This window comes from Cottoperca gobio, chromosome 6 (assembly GCF_900634415.1).
Source record: "Cottoperca gobio chromosome 6, fCotGob3.1, whole genome shotgun sequence".
In the NCBI taxonomy this organism is placed as follows: domain Eukaryota; kingdom Metazoa; phylum Chordata; class Actinopteri; order Perciformes; family Bovichtidae; genus Cottoperca; species Cottoperca gobio.
The window spans coordinates 8,244,778-8,263,090 of NC_041360.1; the positions used below are offsets into that span (position 1 = coordinate 8,244,778).

General features: G+C 43.8%; 1 protein-coding gene across 1 annotated transcript; it reads left to right on the forward strand.

The window, feature by feature from the left end:
* Positions 1-163: 163 nt before the first annotated feature.
* On the forward strand, positions 164-17,916 carry nup205 (nucleoporin 205). Its single transcript, XM_029434622.1, is given in 43 exon segments — positions 164-391; positions 1,589-1,731; positions 1,880-2,051; positions 2,279-2,423; positions 2,530-2,689; positions 2,862-3,090; positions 3,280-3,444; positions 3,578-3,753; positions 3,913-4,029; positions 4,255-4,392; positions 4,556-4,706; positions 5,004-5,209; positions 5,409-5,591; positions 5,926-5,976; positions 6,309-6,518; positions 6,646-6,883; positions 7,079-7,268; positions 7,488-7,608; positions 7,972-8,053; positions 8,227-8,391; positions 8,516-8,640; positions 8,769-8,883; positions 9,015-9,164; positions 10,815-10,889; positions 11,099-11,256; positions 11,362-11,442; positions 11,664-11,855; positions 12,133-12,334; positions 12,434-12,532; positions 12,765-12,913; positions 13,173-13,364; positions 13,457-13,578; positions 13,927-14,059; positions 14,583-14,709; positions 14,851-14,924; positions 15,035-15,163; positions 15,445-15,571; positions 15,768-15,940; positions 16,134-16,157; positions 16,159-16,264; positions 16,464-16,592; positions 17,190-17,248; positions 17,400-17,916. Coding segments are annotated over 43 exon segments (5,964 nt in total). The 5' UTR covers positions 164-363; the 3' UTR covers positions 17,553-17,916.
* The last annotated feature ends 397 nt before the right edge of the window (positions 17,917-18,313 follow it).

Sequence of the window (18,313 nt, forward strand, 5' to 3'; positions counted from 1 at the left end):
ATTCCTGCTACATCAAAGTTTCATTAAAATGTTTATTTAAAAGAAAAATGTGTAAAATAAAATAAAATCCAGAGGAAATCGAGTTAAATTAGTTATTGAGTTAATCTGCATTAGTAAACTACAATTCCCATAAAGCTAGCCAGGCGGCTCCAACGGCCCGAGGACCTCGCCTGAAGGGATTAAACAGAGTTTCGGCAATGTTTAAAAATATTTTACCGACCCAATCACCCAGTATTCAGATTTAATTAGAACTGACGAATGTTGTTTGAACACGTGTTATGAAAGCGTGTTTATAGAATTGATCATTTTAAATTTCACACCGGCACAAGCACAGCACCTCCTGTCCAATTTTCCGAGGGTATCATGGCGGCGCAGATGGCGGTAAATTCGGGTATGAACTATATTTATTTCATATAGTGGCTATTTGTGTTAATTCCTAGCAGTTGTTATAAATCATTATTTCACAGATAAGCACGAACATATTCGCTTTCAGTGCCTGTTTTGACGCATGTCATGTTTTGACCACATGGTGAATGATCACTCAAATTCAGACTCGGGCTGCTAGGCTAACTTAGCTTACCCTGCAAAGACATGTTAGTTTAGCTAATTTTGGTTAAACTATTCGATGGGAAAACACGGTTAGCTACACTTCACGTTACAACATTTTTACATTCGACCCACATACGGGCAATATCACATCTCTGACTCAACTCTTGTCAAATGAGTCAACAGACGAGTTTACTTATGGACGCAAAACTGAAACTGATTTGGAACAAGCACATACATATCTGCCATTTTTCCCATATATTTTTGTACTTCTGGATTTCTGTTGTTGTGCCACGCATAGTTTACAGACAAGTTCGTGTAACAGTTAAATTAAGGTTCAGACTATTGAACTGGCCTCTCTTGTCGATGGGCACTGAGTGAGTCAGAGTTGTTTACTGGTAACGACCAGACATGGTTGATGTTGCTTAGTGACAGCTAGGCACTTTAGGGGTTTATAATACAATAATCAATAATTACAAATTCTGTTTGAAATTGTAGGCTACATTTGTAATCACAAACTTTAAAAGAAAAACATGTACATTGAAGTAATAAGGTCAGTTTACTGGTACTGTCATTTACTGTCAATCACATATCCATCTTTCATCGTCTTTATAAGTCTGTATGGTGTTCATGGATCAGCATCATATTACTTGTTAATACATATTGTTGCAGTCTGAAAGAGATTCACAATATCAACATCCTGAAAAAGTCACAGCCCAACAGCCTGTCCCATCATTAACATCAGATATTAGAGATACTATTTATTGCTTAAACATTTAGTCATTCATGTTTACATATTTTCATTAATGGAATAGAATTTGATTCTTGACAAATTTGAGTCCAAGATAAGTGCAGGATTCAGCAGAGAAAAATCAATCTGAAAATCAGTCATGTCATGTATCAGATACACAAACGCATAAAGGAAGAGATACAAATGGTATCTGTATGGATATAAGAAACTAGTCCCATATTCACGGTCAGAAATCCGTTCTGTGCATGTGTGATGATACAAGACCTTTTGAAAACCCATTTACCCATCCAGGAGCCAGTCTGTGGGGGCCGCTGAAGGAGTTGTGGGAGACGGTGGACGGGGCGGTGTTGAGGAGACAGCCAGAGAGCGTCCACCTCCTGGACCTGCAGCTGAAGAAACACAAACCACACTTTCTCTCACTCTATAAGAACCCGGTGAGATACGTCATTTCATATGTGAATGTTACAATAGTGTTCTTTCTGTGTATCCTACACCTTCCTTGGTGCACATTGATGCATATTTATATACAGTGTGTCTTGAGACTGTAATGCTAATATCATCTGGTCTTTACTTAACTTTCAGCCAAAGAGTGCAGAGCAGAGAGAGAAAGTGCGTAAAGCCAGCACAGAAGGCATCGCCATCCAAGGACAGCAGGGGTCACGGCTCCTTCCAGAGCAGCTTCTCTCGGAGGCCTTCATCCTCAGCGATTTGTTTGATATTGGAGAGTTGGCAGCTTTAGAGCTTCTGTTAGCAGGTAAAGTGGACATAAGAAAAATATATAACTTAGATTTGCTGAGCGTGTAATGTGTGGTATTTTGTGTTGTTGATAAAACACTCGCATTAGTCTATAATGGTTATTTCATTTGAGGTTTGTCCTCATTTAAATCCATGGTTTGGAGACAAAGTCTTGCATGACCTTCTGTAGTAAAGACATTGAGGTTTCACAAAATAGATTCTCTGAAAATATTTATCTTTCACCAGGTGAGCAGCAGCAGCCCCACTTTCCAGGTCTGACACGAGGTCTAGTAGCAGTGCTGCTCTACTGGGATGGAAAGCTTTGTGTAGCCAACTCCCTGCGCACACTCATACAGTCACGCCATGGCAAAACCTTCACCCTGGACCTGAGGTAATACTGCCATCTACAAGTAGTGCATTCAAGCAGTGACAGGTGCCTTTTTTCTCAATACCCATGTGTCCTTGTTATTGACCTGCACTGTTGCTTGTTTTCTCAGTGGAGAGCTGGTGGCTTTGACAACGCGTTTTACAGATGAATTAATGAACCAGGGTCTGACCAAACGCGTCCTGACCTTGGTGTCGGAGATAAATGTGACGCGTGAGTTTGAACGCCTGCAGAAGGAGCGCGGCCTGGGCAATGAGAAGCACAGGAAAGAGGTGGGAGCAAATCTCTTGTGGTAATATGAAACACAGATAATTATCTTTGCAATATTTTCATTTTCAGTCGTACTCGACGAGTGTTAAGTCAGTAGCTTTCTGTAGTCACTGAAGAAGAAACATGGTGTAGTAGAATATATGGACAACATTTAACCCCATCTCTTGTCCCCAGGTCTCTGCCCTCATTAAAGAATGCCGACAGGCGCTGGCAGACAGCCTGTTTTCATGGACCTGCCAATCACCTTTGTCTAAAGACGACACCCTGGCTCTCATTGGCCACCTGGAGACAGTGACCGCTCAAGCTGATGGCTCATTGGACAGCGTGAACCTAGCTCTGGTCATGGCACTACTCTACTGCTTGGATGTCAGCTTCGTAGAACAGGGAACAGAAGATAGAGAAGGTAAGAAGATGCAACTACATATGATGTGTATCATTTTAACTTTGATTGAAGTCGCTGGTTAAATCCACTAAAACATACTTCTTGTTGCTTTGATTGCTGTTGGTTTCAGTGTTTTTCTTCTACAGCTAGTGAAAGATTGTCTCTGTGTTCCTCCCTCGGGATCAATAAAGTATCTATCTATCTATCTAGATCTGATCCAAGCCCTGCCGCTGCTGACTGAGAGGCAGTATGTGTCTGCAGTGCACAGCCGTCTGATGGACGGCCAGCCGTGGAAACTTCCAGGTCTGCAGGCTGTGTGTCGACTGGCCTGGGCTCTGTCTCTGAGGGTCCTTTCTCAGCTACCACAGGGATGTGGTAAGGTCCTTAGTTATTGGACATGCATTCAATATGCTTTGTAGCTGTTGGATGAAAACCTTTCAAGGAATATGAGGTCTCAAATATAGCAGACATTTTAAATTTGGTTTATTTGTATGTGTGTGCTGCGCAGCCCTGGTTGAGTTCACTGAGGCAGACGAGGCTCTGACGGACCAGGCTCTACTGGGAGATGTCTTCCTGTTTATGAAGGAGGGTATCCTGGGATGTGAGAGTTTTTCCCAGGAAGAGTTTTACATCCGCCGCCTCCATTCACTCATCACAGACTTCCTGGCTCTCATGCCAATGAAGGTGAGGGATGCTACCAATGTTTATACTTAAGTAAGAGATTGAATTGTATGGATGTCATGCTGTCGTGCAGCTTGTCTGATTAGTTATCAGGTTGTAGTTTTGTTATTTTTCATGCTGATTTTAAATGATTTAATTGACATCTTTTTGCTTTGTTTATAGGTGAAACAGCTTCGTAACCGCGCTGATGAAGATGCTCGTCTGGTGCACATGTCGCTACAGATGGACAGCGAGCTTCCATCATCGATACGCAAGGACTTAGACCACCTCATGATCCTCGTCAGTGTCCTTTTTATTACAAACACATACATACACATACCAGCTAACATCACCTTTTACAGATTAAAGATTGAACTAATAATGTTATAAGGTACTGACTGCAGGAGTAGAATAAGCTTCTATTACTATATGAGCAACATTTAAAAGCAAAGGGTAAAAGTGTGTAAGAAAGAAAGCTGCCTCACACTGTGAGTTTGTAATTTTGGTTCTGCTTTGTCCTTCCAGATAGGAGAGTTTTACAGTAAGGACTCATTTGGGCTGGAGTTGGGTCTGGAGTTCTGGTGTCCCACAGAGTCTCTTCAACACACCTCCCTGCAGGGATCCTACCTGGCAATGGCACTGCAAAGGCCTCCACATAAACAGGTAACAGCTGCATTTCCTGGAACCTGATTTCTCCTCACACCAAGAATTGTAGTGAAAGGCGAAGAAAATCTGAAATGTTGAATTTGGATCTCGGGGGGGGGACGACACTACCATGTATGTCTCTTTGTTGAAAGGTTTTCTCTTTACCGATGCTTCGTTGCAGGTGGTTCTGTCCAAGTTTGTACGTCAGATGGGAGACCTCCTGCCCTCCACCCTCTATATCTCCTATCTCCGTATGCTGAAAGGGCTCGCCAATGGTCCTCAGTGTGCCCACTACTCCTTCAGCTTGCTTAAAACCAACGGAGCAACGCACAGTAAGAGCAGAGTTTTGGTATAACGTGAAAGACTTAAAGGTGAACTGTCTGGGATTGAATAAGAATGAACATATTTTCAGATTGATATCTGAAATTGAAACTGTTGAACATTTGATGTGCAGTCTGGCCTCTTGACAAGGACACATTCATTGCAGTTTGTGTTGATCTCGATTGGGAATTTCTGCCATTAGAATATTGACTATTTTAGCGATCTGACCAGCAGCCTCTGAAAGCCTTTTGATTTAGTTCAATACATATCCAAATGAATACCAACTAACTTCATGTACATGTGTTCAGGTGACAACATCCAGGGAGTTTCAGGCAGCCCAGTGTCTTGGGAACATTTCTTTCACTCCCTCATGCTCTACCATGAGAACCTGCGGCGAGACTTTCCAAATCCAGATGCAGCACAGTTCCGCCACCCGTCACTGAGAGGCATCACCCAGAGAGAGCTGGAAGGACTCACCTCATTCCTGCAGCTGCTCACCACCATCATTACATGGGTATGGAACACGATTCACTAGAACGCTGGGCATCGTTGGTCATGTGCTCATATTACACAAATTCTAAAAGCAACATTTAGGTCAAGATAAATTCCTGATATTCTCACCCTTGTGTCTTGGAAAACTCTGTACATTCAGGTTGCTGAGATTGTCCTCATCTAACTGTATTGGTGTGTGATGTTTTTTTTTCTTCTCTTAGAGTGAAAATGCTCGACTGGCGTTGTGTGAGCATCCCCAGTGGACCCCAGTGGTCGTGATGTTGGGGTTGCTACAGTGCAGCGTTCCTCCCGTCCTGAAGGCTGAGCTCCTGCACTGCCTGGCAGCTTTTGGGAAGTCACCAGAGATCGCTGCTTCACTCTGGCAGTCACTGGAATACACTCAGGTTAGCCTTTCAAAAATGAATAGAACAATTTTAGTCGATGACTTTTTAAGAAGAGCAGTGTCGTATGAAGTGTGAACGTAATTACTGAAGATTATTCATTTGATATCTATATAAGGATAGAGGATCGAGTCTGTGAAGTGATCTTATGTTGCCTATAATAGCAGACCAACAACACAAGATTTTCCAACATGGAGGCTGTACTCTATTTTAATCTCAAAGGCTTAATTCTTGTAGTGTTGATGTGACATTGTTTTGAGTTTCGCATTTTGCCATGTTTGTCAGATATCTTTGTGTCAGATTTTAAGTTTTCTAACTTCATGTTCTTTTACCTCAGATCCTTCAGACGGTGCGAGCCCCAGGCCAGAGGCAGGCAGCTGGAATTGAGGTAAGTCTTTTGTGTTGCCCAATTTGAAGGAAAGTTTTGAATGATTCTCTGTCTCTCTCAACTTCAAGATGAGGCAAATAAGATGCTTCATTAGTTGGTACAGAGAGCATTTAGACCACATGGGCTGCCAGGATCATTTTTAATTTGTCAACATTAAGATAACATTTGACTGATGCCCAAAAATTCAGTTGTAATTCAATAAAAAGACTTTAAAAAAAGACTTTATTCTCTCATCAAAGTGAAAAACCTCCAGTTCAAAAGTTGTATTACCTGTAAGGAGTTTCACATTTGGGTGGCAAACTTTCAGACTTATTTTTTTGTTTGGTTCTCAGGTGGAGCTGAATGAGATTGAGTCGAGCTGCGAAGAGTATCCCCTGACACGAGGCTTCTGTCATCTGATCAGCACATTGGTCGAGAGCAGTATGCCCATAAATTTAGGGGCGGGGTTACGTGCGCCAGGCTTTCAGCCCTACCTGAACTTCTTGCGTGACTCTGTGTTCCTCCCCTTCCCCACCAGAGCATATCGCCATCCAGCTGAGAAGGTAAAGTGCTGTGTAGTGCTCTCCCGATGTCTTCACAAGATGAAGACCTGTAGCTGCAGCATGCATGTATGCTCTTTGAACTACACATACATCTGTTCATTTGTTTTCCATGTTTGCCATCTCTCAGTGGGAGGTTGCTGATGCTGTCCTGGAAGTTTTCCACAAGCTGCTGCGTGACTACGAGCCCCAGCCGTCAGACTTTGTCGAGGAAATGTTGGAGCTGCAGGGTGAGCAGATCGCGGCACACAAGCCCCCCGGCCACAGCGTCATGTTCCACCTGCTCAACGACTCGCCCACATTGGCCCTCTGCCTCAGCCTGCTGGAGGAAGGTGTACGCCAGCTGGACACCTATGCACCCTTCCCTGGTGAGAGAACATATGCTGCTGTCAGAGAAAGTGTGTGTGTGTGTGTGTGTGTGTGTGTGTGTGTGTGTGTGTGTGTGTGTGTGTGTGTGTGTGTGTGTGTGTGTGTGTGTGTGTGTGTGTGTGTGTGTGTGTGTGTGTGTGTGTGTGTGTGTGTGTGTGTGTGTGTGTGCTGACATGCTCCGTTACTCCCGACAGGTAAGAAGCACTTGGAGTCGGCGGTGCTGCGTTGCCTGTGCCTGCTGGACTTGGCTCTGCAGAAGGAGGTGGTGTTCATGGACCTCCTCAGGGAGAGCCAGGCCTCCCTGCTGGTTTCCCCCTTGGAGCAGCTCCTCCAGGGGGTCAGTCCTCAAACTCGAAGGGCAGATCACATCGTCAATATTGCCAGGTAAAAAGGGCATCAAGGTTTTGATGCAAACTGTGGTATTAACGCCGTGGTTGTGATTTCTGTTGAGTCTGTTCCTGTATCTCTCCATACTTTACTCGTCAGTAGAGTTTAAATGTCATAAAGCCTCATCAGAAGTCATTGTAGGTGATATTTTAGAAAAACTACTCTTTTGTTCACAATGGTTGTAACTTAATGGTGGCCTATGTTTGTCCCTTGCAGGTATCTGTACCACAGCAGCTCCAACCCGGAAGCTGCCTTCCAGAGTGCCAAGATTCTGCGTCGTATCGCCAACTACCCCAACATTCAGAATAGGCTGGTGGGAGATTTCACACATGACCAGGTACATACAAATGAAAAATACCTTTTCCTACAAAGCTTCGGGATTTATAGCCAAACAATAAGCCGTACGCAAAAGAGAATGGTAACAACAGAACAGAAATATTATACTATAATATTTTAATTACATATAATTAAATCCTCAATGTCATTCTGCTTTTTATATAGTCCCTTCAATGTGGATTACATTAACCCAAAATGGTAATAATTCAAACATAACAATATGTACGGGCACATTTGACCAATGTACCGATATTGTACTGCATGATGCTGTCAGCATGACTTGGGAAGAAGTTAGTGATCTTCACTGTTGTGAAGTGTGGAACTACATTTGAAGTTGAGAACTTTCTTTGTCCCTGTCCCTCAGGCTGTGAGTGACAAGCTTATGGCAGGCTTTGTGGAGTGTCTGGACAATGAAGAGGCCGAGGAGGGAACAGAGAACGGAGACGGTGAGAGAGACGTCATGTTGTCTGTAAAGAAAGAAATAATAATATCGGCCTGAAAACTGTACCATCGTCTGCATTTGGTTTCATTCCTGCTGTCTTGGTACTGTGAGAGCTGAACCTGTGTATCATAACTGTAACGCTCAAACTCACTTACTTCATCACCCCCAAACCTCTAGACTCTGACGCACAAAAGAAGGTTGCAAGAATCCGACATGAAACCCAGATCCATATGCTGAACCTGCTCATCACCTCCTTGGATCTGAAGATGCCAAATCTGGCCCTGTATCTTCTGGGCTATGAAGTCAAGAAGCCCGTGTCCTCCACCAACCTCCAGGACCCAGGTCAGACCACAGCTTTAGCTGTTGGCATGTTGATTTTGGTTGTGATTTTAGCAAATATTTGTGGGGTTTTGATTTGGATGGAAAAGGGATCAGCTGACCTGAGTGTTATCTTTTTGTTTTACAGGTGTGTTGGGGTGTCCACGGAGCTGCCTGCATGCCATCCTGAGTCTGCTGCAGAGAGGCACTGAGAAGAGATCAGGACCTGTACTCACACAGCAGGCCCCACACCTGGCTGAGCTCTGCTACCAGGTAATCTTCATCCTCTATTAAAAATGCATCTTCATTTTTGTATTTTATGCCCAGTAGGTTGAATGTATACTGTGGTGCTGATTTGTTTCTTTTTTTGTTGTGCCTCTGTCATTGTCTCCTTCTCCCAGGTGATCTACCAGCTGTGTGCCTGCCCAGACACATCAGGACCCACCATGCGCTATTTGAGAACCAGCCAGGACTTCCTGTTCTCTCACCTGCAGCACCTGCCCTTCATCCTGCCTAGTGAGTACAGGATCTCGACTGAACTCCCTCGGTCCTTAAATATATATTAACACAAGCATGAGGAATGTGATGAATGAAAACGTCAAAAAAAGACTTTTCACACGTTTAAATGTGCTTTCTGCTTTTCTTAGGTAATCAGATCGCTGCCCTCTCCCAGATGTCTTGGCTCATGAAAACAGCTGCCATTGAGCTGAGAGTGACCTCCCTGAACCGCCAGCGGTCACACACACAGCGCCTCGTCAGCCTCTTGTTGGATGACCAGCCTCACACTCAACACACAGGTATATCTGTTGCCCAGTATTGAAGGTTTAAAGTCTTGTATTTTGGCCTTTTATTTCTTTATTTATGTTTATTGGTGTAAAAGATTGTAAAATTTCAATTAGCCAAAGTCTGCCGATACTGAATCAATGAATACCGTAATTTCCGGACTATAAGCCGCTACTTTTTTCCCACGCTTTGAACCTCGCGGCTTATACAATGACGCGGCTAATTTATGGATTTTTCCCGCTTTAACAAGCTTCATGCCGCCAAAATGGGATTTTGAAAAAAAATAGACAAAAAACTGAGTCACATAATGTGACGTAAATCGAGCGTGCTCAAACTTCCCATCATTCTGATTACGGTAGTCATTTTGTCACCCTCACCATGGCAAAGACACGGAGAAATGCATATGATGCAGCTTTCAAGTTGAAGGCGATTGATCTGGCAGTTGGAAAAGGAAATAGAGCTGCTGCACGGGAGCTTGGCCTTAATGAGTCGATGATAAGACGTTGGAAACGGCAGCGTGAGGAACTAACTCAGTGCAAAAAGACAACAAAAGCTTTCAGAGGGAAGAAAAGCAGATGGCCCGAATTAGAAAATGAGTCTCGAAGACTGGATCAACACACAGAGAGCAGACGGCCGAGGTGTTTCAACTGTGCAGATCCGACTGCAAGCCAAAAACAATGATGTTGATTTTTAAACGCATGACGATGCCAAAAGAAAAATTCCCGAGAGGAATTGTTGTGAAAGTCAACAAGAAAGGATGGATGACGGAAGGCCTAATGCATGAATGGCATACGGAGTGTTACGGCAAGCGACCGGGAGGATTCTTTCACAAGAACAAGGCATTGCTCGTGTTGGACAGCATGAGGGCCCACATAACAGATTCTGTGAAAGAAGCCATCAAGAGGACAAACTCAATTCCAGCTGTGATTCCTGGGGGCACAACAAAGTATTTGCAGCCACTCGACATCAGTGTAAATCGTGCATTTAAGGTGGCGCTCCGTGTTCAGTGGGGGAGGCTTGGATGACAAGTGGGGAGAAATCCTTCACTAAAACGGGCCGCATGCGAAGAGCAACTTATGGTCAAGTCTGCCAGTGGGTCCTGACAGCGTGGAGCATTGTTGTCAACAAATCCACTATCATCAACGGGTTTCGAAAGGCTGGACTGCTGCGTGTTGAAGAGGGCAGCATGAGCTCAGCGGGGAAAGTGACGAGAGTGACAATGAAAACGATCCAACATCAGATGAAGCAATTCTGAGGCTATTCAACTCCGACACCGAAGGAGATGACTTCAGTGGTTTCAGCGCACAGGAGGAGGAAGACCGTGACCAATGACTTTCTTGGTAGGCTACTGTTTACTGCTATTTTTTTTATTTTTGTTCCAAGCCGTGTTTCGTTAAAGCCTGTGTAAAGTTCATTTGTTTCAATGTACCGGTAAGCACCTGCGGCTTATAGACATGTGCGGCTTATTTATGTACAAAATACATATTTTTAAAAATTCACTGGGTGCGGCTTATAGTCAGGTGCGCTTAATAGTCCGGAAATTACGGTATACAAAAGTAATGATCACACACCCTCACACTTACACTTACACTCCCAATCAACATGAACACACAACAAAGCTCATTAATGCATGAAACTAAGAACCTCATAACTTTTCTGTTTAGCTGATGGAGAATCTGGAATGGAGGAAGACACCAGATCAGTCTGCGGCTTCCTGCATTTTGACACAGTTTCTAAAGGTTTGTGCCTCCTTGGTACACATTTAAATCAAACCTTATCTTTATCTTATCTTATCTTATCTTATCTAAATACAGTCAACATTTAAGGACCTCTTCACACACTTGAATGTTTTGAATCATTTTATTCCATCTGTCATTTAAGGCTCTTGTTCTTTTCGAGTTGTACCAGAGGTTTTGACTCTCATCTTGTCCTTGTTTGATGCAATCAGTGCGCAGGAAGTTGCTGAGTGTGCTGGACGCCATTGATTTCAGTCAGGATATGCCTGAGCTGCTGCAGCTGGACTTCTTTGAGCGCACTCAGATAGAGCAAGTGATCTCCAACTGTGAGCATGTCAACGAGCAAGGACACACTGTGTGCAACGTTAAGGTGGGTGTCCAGGTTAAACACGTAATCAGCTCTGTTGTGTTGTTTCAACTCATTTGTTAGCGTTTGATCTTCCACTGTGTCATACTTTGTTTACATTTCTTACAGTTGCTACATAGAGTGCTGGTTGCTGAGGTGAACGCACTACAGGGAATGGCAGCCATTGGTCAGAGGCCCCTGTTAATGGAGGTGAGTGAACTAAAACTAAATTAGCAGCACATGGGGGCCAGAATAACCAGAGAGAATCCATAATGCTTGACTGTAATTTAAATAATGTGGTTTCCAAAATGTAAATGACTCCCTATGACCAATGCTGTGATTGAAAATGCTCCAGCATTTCTCATCCCGTATGCTGTAAATCCAAAAAATACTAGAAAACTTCATCTTTGTCCCGGTGTGTGTTCTCCCAGGAGGTGAACTCCATCCTGCAGCAGGTGGTGGAGCGCAATCGCGTCCGTAGGAGTTTGAGTGCAAAGCGGCATGCGCTGCGGTCCTGGAGGAGCCTGGTGGAGACTCTGCTGACCGCCTGCCCTGTCGATCTCATACCTGCTGATGACAGGCAGCTCATCATCAGAGACCTGCTGCTAGACCTGCATGATAAGGTCAGTGAGGGTGTTTGTCACATGGAGGGGGATTAGTGCAGCAAGGATATCCAAACTGTTTAGTGGGTGCAGTCATTCATTAAAATGTTTGGCTAGGTACAATTTTCATCACCCCATACTCGTAGTCAGGAACATCTTCAAGGGTGTCATTCATTTTATTCTGTACTTACAATTACATGTGTATTTAATCAATTGAAGTAGAGAGCTGACATAACAATCACCTCAAATCTGTAAGTTGTTGTAACACTAAATGTAAATGTTGCTGTGTATTGTTCAGGTGCTATCTGAGGATGCAGCAGGAGAACTGATGCCCATTGTTGCCGGGGCAGTCTTCACTCTGACAGCCCACCTCAGCCAATCAGTCCTGTCTGAGCAGCAGCAGGGGGCGGGATTAGAAGCATCCTCTGGCTTTGCCTCCATCGCCAACTCCGCCCTGCACCTGATTCTCCGCAAGCTGCTGGACTTCATCCTTTGTACTGGTTAGTGATGACATAAACCCACAGTTCTCACATAGGATATGTTGCAAGGATAAAGCTTGGTGAGGTTAGATTTTATAATATTGTCTTTTGCACTTTAAGGAGGTGGATACCAGCGTCTGCGTGCTCACTTGTATGGCTCCCTGCTTTACTATCTTCAAATTGCCCAGAAACCTGAAGAACCTGACACTCTGCAGACAGGTACAACACAAAACATTATTACACACTGTCTGGAAAATATGCATAATTCAGATTATTTATTTCAGGCATGATGTGGACAAATTGATCATTTCTGGTATTGTCTGACAAAGGTTGTCTTAATGCTGTGTGGCCAATTTCTTACAGATGCAATCTTTATTTGGTATTGTGTCAAAGAGACAATGCACAGATGTTGTCCGGTCATCTAAGAAAATGTTTCTCTCCATCCCTCCAGCAGGGAAGGCAATGTGGGAGCGTCTCACAGCCCCCGAAGATGGTTTCTCCAAACTGCAGAGAGAGAATCTTGCTATCATTGAGAGCTATGGCAAGGCTCTAATGGAGGTGGTGTGTCGGGACGCCTGTGACGGCCATGAAATCAGCAGAGTAAGAGCCAAACTATACAACTCGCTCCCCTGATCTCCCCACATGAAATCATCAAGTTTTTGAAAATGAAAGACCTATAAATAAACTTTAATACATATTAAATGAAATGATCTGTTGAGAGGCTAACAATGGGAGACATTCAGTCTGATTAGCTGAGACAAATACTTCCTATATTTATATTTTTTTGAATACCGAGCCATGCTCTTTGTTTTACTCTGTACTTGCTTTGTCATCCATGTCTTCTCTCCCTCTCTGACAGATGTTGGCTCTTGCGGTGCTGGACCGGATCCTGTCCATAGACCGTCAGAATCAGTGGCTGGTTTACGTCTGCAACAGCGGCTACCTGCGATCGCTAGTTGAGAGCCTGAGACAGGATGATGTCGCCCTGCAGAGCCTGCTCACACCTCAGCCGCCCCTACTCAAACCACTCTACATCTATGAGAGCAAGATGGTGAGGAGATCTGCACACTATGTTTTGCACTGTTTAAAGTAGCCTCTGTTAGTACAGGATTGTGAAGGTGCAAGTCTGCTGTGTGTTCTCAGGCTCTGCTGACTCGTGTGGCTAAGACGGGGCAGGGAGCAGTGGAGCTGCTGCGCTGTGGGCTGGTGGCACAACTGATAGAGTGTCAGGTGTTTGACATGGTACCTGGCAGCGATGCACACAGGTAAGGATGTGGAAAAGGAAGGAAAGAGGTGTTGAAGTACCTTCCAAATGTGTTTTTGTTATTATACAATTGGGATGTTATTAATGTTTTTAAATTGGTCATTTTGGATGAAATATTTCTTACACTCAAACCTGACTATTAAATATAATAATAAATACCCTATGTTCGGATTGTAAGACGATTAAAAGCTTGCAAGTGAGCATAGTGAGTCAGCAACTTCTTCCTCAAGGAAAATTTTAAATAGTTATATTTTTTAGTTTTATTCCAGTGCAAATGCTGTCTGATCTTAAGGTGTGTGTTTATAGCATTACCTATTTTTGATTGTGTTTGTTCCCTCGTGGTCTACAGGATGATGAGGGACCCATCAGGCTTCATCCCCAGCCCTATGGACCGCTACAGGCAGATTCTCCTACCGACCTTGAGGCTCTTTCAGGTGATCCTGACCTCTACCACCATGAATCACCAGCAGGGGGCGGCACAGGTAAGCACACAACTATTGGTATCGCAAAGGCTACTCTTTTTGGATTGTATTTTTTTTTTTCTATAACCTTGAAATTCAGTATGTTAATAATGAGTCCCTTACTGGACTCATTAACTGCTTACTAATACTAATACTGACTCTTTAGACCATAGTGAGGATTACTGCTTTAATTTGAAAATGAGTGAACCTTTTACAACTTGAATTTTTTCTGTATCAGAGGGCGGAAATTAATATAGTTGAGTGTGTGCACATTATAGTTTTGGTAAACATAAAGATCATGAAAAATTACAGCTTTATAACCATAGCGCATTCTAACTTTCTCTTTGTGTGTGTGTGTGTGTGTGTGTGTGTGTGTGTGTGTGTGTGTGTGTGTGTGTGTGTGTGTGTGTGTGTGTGTGTGTGTGTGTGTGTGTGTGTGTGTGTGTGTGTGTGTGTGTGTGTGTGTGTGTGTGTGTGTGTGTGTGTGTGTGTGTGTGTGTGTGTGTGTGTGTGTGTGTGTGTGTGTGTGTGTGTGTGTGTGTAGGTTCTCCAGTGGCTGATTGTGCATGCCGACACCATTCAGTCCCTGTTGCGCTGTCAGGAGCTCAGTATGGGAGCGTTGCAGGAGCTCTCTTTGCTTACTGGCATCATCAGTAAGACGGCGCTGCCAGGTACATGAATAAACGCTCGACCTGCTGTTTTTATTCACTTTGCCATCTTTTTATATTTTCCCATTTGCATTGTGCAGACCACACATTCACATATCAGAGACTCGATGAATGGTGTTGTTCATGTACTGCTTGGTCTCTCAGGTGCCCTTGAGACGGGCGGGGAGGTCAACAGTGCTGCTCTTATGGAGTTCCAGGGTCACATCAACAGATTCCAGGTTAGACAGCTGCCATTGTTTTTGTCATGAAATCTTCTGTATCCCTGCTAATGCACATCCATTCCAATGTGTAAAATTGTACAGTCAGTAATGCGTCTCTTCTTTTTCAGCGTCTCTGTCTGTCTCTGCTCGGCCGTCTGGCGGGGAGCGAGAGGGAGAGGTTGCTAAAGCAGGCCGAGATATCCGCACCTGCCGACTCGGCAGAAAGACGAGAGGAGATGGAGGTGGCCATGCAACAGGTCTGACAAAAAGCCTTCTATAAATGAAGTAGTTCTAGATGTACGGTGCACGTGCCTGTGATTACTTTGTCATTCCTTTAGCAGTAGTTTATATAAGCTTCTTGCCTTGAAATGTGTTTTTCTAGTTTTACCATTTTTCACATATTCTAACAGTATAATGGACAGTGGGGGGGAGGGATTAAAAACTAAAACAATGTGTGTGGAGTCTTGCATGCATAGTCATGATTATTCATCAGTAATGCAATGTCAGTGACCTGAGAGGTGCTGTCCTCTGTACCCAGGTGTGTGCTAACATCATGGAGTACTGCCAAACCCTGCTGCTGCAGAGCTCAGCGCAGGCCCAGTTCAGCATCTGCCTCTTCAGCCCGTCAGGCAGCGAACCAGCTGGCAGGGATGGAGGACGCACAGGTCGGTGATATTCTGCCAATACTCAAGATTGGATTTGACTCGTGTCTCTTTATACTGTGTGAACAAGCCATACTCTTCTACTTTTGTTTCAGTATAAGTCCTATTGAGGCACTTTTAGCTTTTACAGCTTTTCATTTTCAGCACCACTTTTACACAAGTGAGAGACTGAACTGCAGCGCTTTTTTTTTTTCTTCAGATCTCTCATCCGCCCTGCCATCGATGGCTTACTCCCGGGCCCCAAGCCTGGGTCTGGTCCTGTACCTGCTGAAGAACAGCGCTGCAGATTTCTTCCGGTTCCACCAGAGTCATAGACAAAGCTTGGGCAAGCTGCAGAGCCTGGATCAGCTGCCTCCTGAGGAGCTCAAGGAGGTAATGATGAACAAATACACTGATTCACTGAGTCTCATGCTCACCACACTCCTGTACACATTCAGCAAACTGTTTTTATAGTACCATTTAAAAGTTAAGGTATGAATATAAAGTAACTGTTCTTTATTTTCTGCACCTTCTTGGCTACAACATGCATTGTCTTCAGTTCTAACCACAGACATCTTCTCTGTAGTTGTGCCAAGGCCTGGTGTCAGGCCCAGGGAGGGGTGGAGAAAATCTCATCAGTACAGAGAAGCCTGCTCGCCAAGAGACGACTGGTCCAGCTCATCAACAACAGAGCCAAGCTGCTGGCCCTGTGCTCCTGTATCCTTTGGCCCTTTGTAGGCACAGCACTACATATTGTGTTTTTGTGTTTCAGCACACCAGAAAAAAAAAAAATAATCAACTCTCATATAGCCTTTTATTTTATACTTGTGAGTAAGAGTTCTCTTCAGTGAGTTGGAATAACTTCTAGTGGAAATCATGAATTTCTGTGAAATGCCTTGACCTGCCTCTTCCTCAGACGTTATCGAGACGTGTTTGTTTGTGTTGTGGCGCCACCTGGAGTACTACCTGTTGCATTGTACTCCCACGGACCCCAAGGACTCCCTGATGCCTGGAGCCAGTTTGTATAGATCTCGCCTCACAGACGGTGAGAAAATATGTTACAGATATACACAATTTCTTTTAAAGAAGACTTGACACAACTAGCAGTTTGCAGACCTAAGCCCTATTTGCAAGGGATTAGTATAACCTGGGGAACTACAGTCATTTAAATTATTGCAGAGGTCGTCTGTGATCTTGATGGGGAATCTGCCATATCTGTAATTTGTTAAGTAAAACGTCCGCTGCAAAGTGCCGACTATTCACAAAACACAAGAGATCATGCGAATCGGCACCTTGGTGATTTGGGGTTTCATTCTAAAAAAAAAAAAAAAAAAAAAGTTTCTAGGAATTATGGAGGCTGCGTTGCGTTTGTGAATATTATATAAACATAAATTAGCCTATATAATAAAATATTTTTCATATTTACACATCATCCACATCATACCTGGGGAATAATGAAGTAAGTTTTAAAAGTAAGTTCCTGTATAAAACATGGGGGGGGGGGGGGGGGTCTAGTCCTGTGTGAATTGGGCTCTAGTTTGGAAAACTCATCTGTAAAGTGATTGTTTCTCGTCACTGGGTGTAGAAGTGATTGAATTTGGCTCAATTGCAATCAATTAATACAAATATTTATGCTCTTCAGACTCGTTTGGAGGTCGTGGCCTCGGTCTGTCCCGAGTCAGCCAGCAAGACCTAGACCTGGTAAGAAATGGCACTTGTGGGCCGGAGCTTCATGTAGTTTACACTTTGAATGCTGCACTGACAAACATGTTGTGCATCTGTTTACATATGTATGTTACCACCTCCCTTATTTCTGATCCCTCTGTCTTGTCTTCTGTTTGTGCGACTGCAGCTGAAGAGCGACATGGCCGCCGGTTTTGGAGAGGCTCTGCAGAGGAAGCTGCTGGACGTGGAGGGTTTGTACAGCCAGGTCCGCTCCCGCTACACCTTCATCCAGGCCCTGGTCCGCAGGATCCGTGGCCTGCTCCGACAGCCCAAAAGCTGAGACGAATGCAAAGACTGTCCGAAACCCAAATTGACTCAAAACCTCTGCCAAGCAACGGCAGAAAACTACTAAGGATTCCAACATTGTCAGTTTGCTTCTGGCAACATCGCTCTTTTTTACTGACCTGCTGCAGACCCTCTCCTGAATATTGTGGGATGTTAACACCATCACAGCAGGTGGTGCATTCTGTGTGACTGATCCTAATAATGTTTGATTAGTGTTTCTCAAAGAAGTGACAACAGATAACCTGCAGAACACACTTAAGAACTTTTTACTCGTTTAGAGAATTTAATATTATTTAGTTTGGTCTGATTTCTCGCTCCCTTTTTTTTCTTTTGTGAAAATAAACGTTTTTCTAAATCGTGTGTGTGTACGTGTACGTACATCTTCAGAGCGTTAACCACTTCTAAGAAACAACTACCGGTACTGACTTTACCTATTTATGTGACTGTCTGGTGTGACTCATTGTGAAACACTTCTACTCTGGAGAAGCAAAACAAGGAACCAAAACGAGACGTTTCTTTGTGAAAGCAGAATCACAATGACTGACGTGTCGACTGGTTTGATTTACCATAACACATTGTAGGTCTTGTCATTTCAGCAGTTCTAAAACATTACAAACAAGCAAGATCCCCCATATCATATTTAATCTCCATTTAGTTTCTTTGAAGGTACACTTTATAAGACTGTAAAGTGCATAGATTCTCAAACCTTTGGGACGGGGATGAGAGGGCATAAACATCTGTATATACATTCAGATA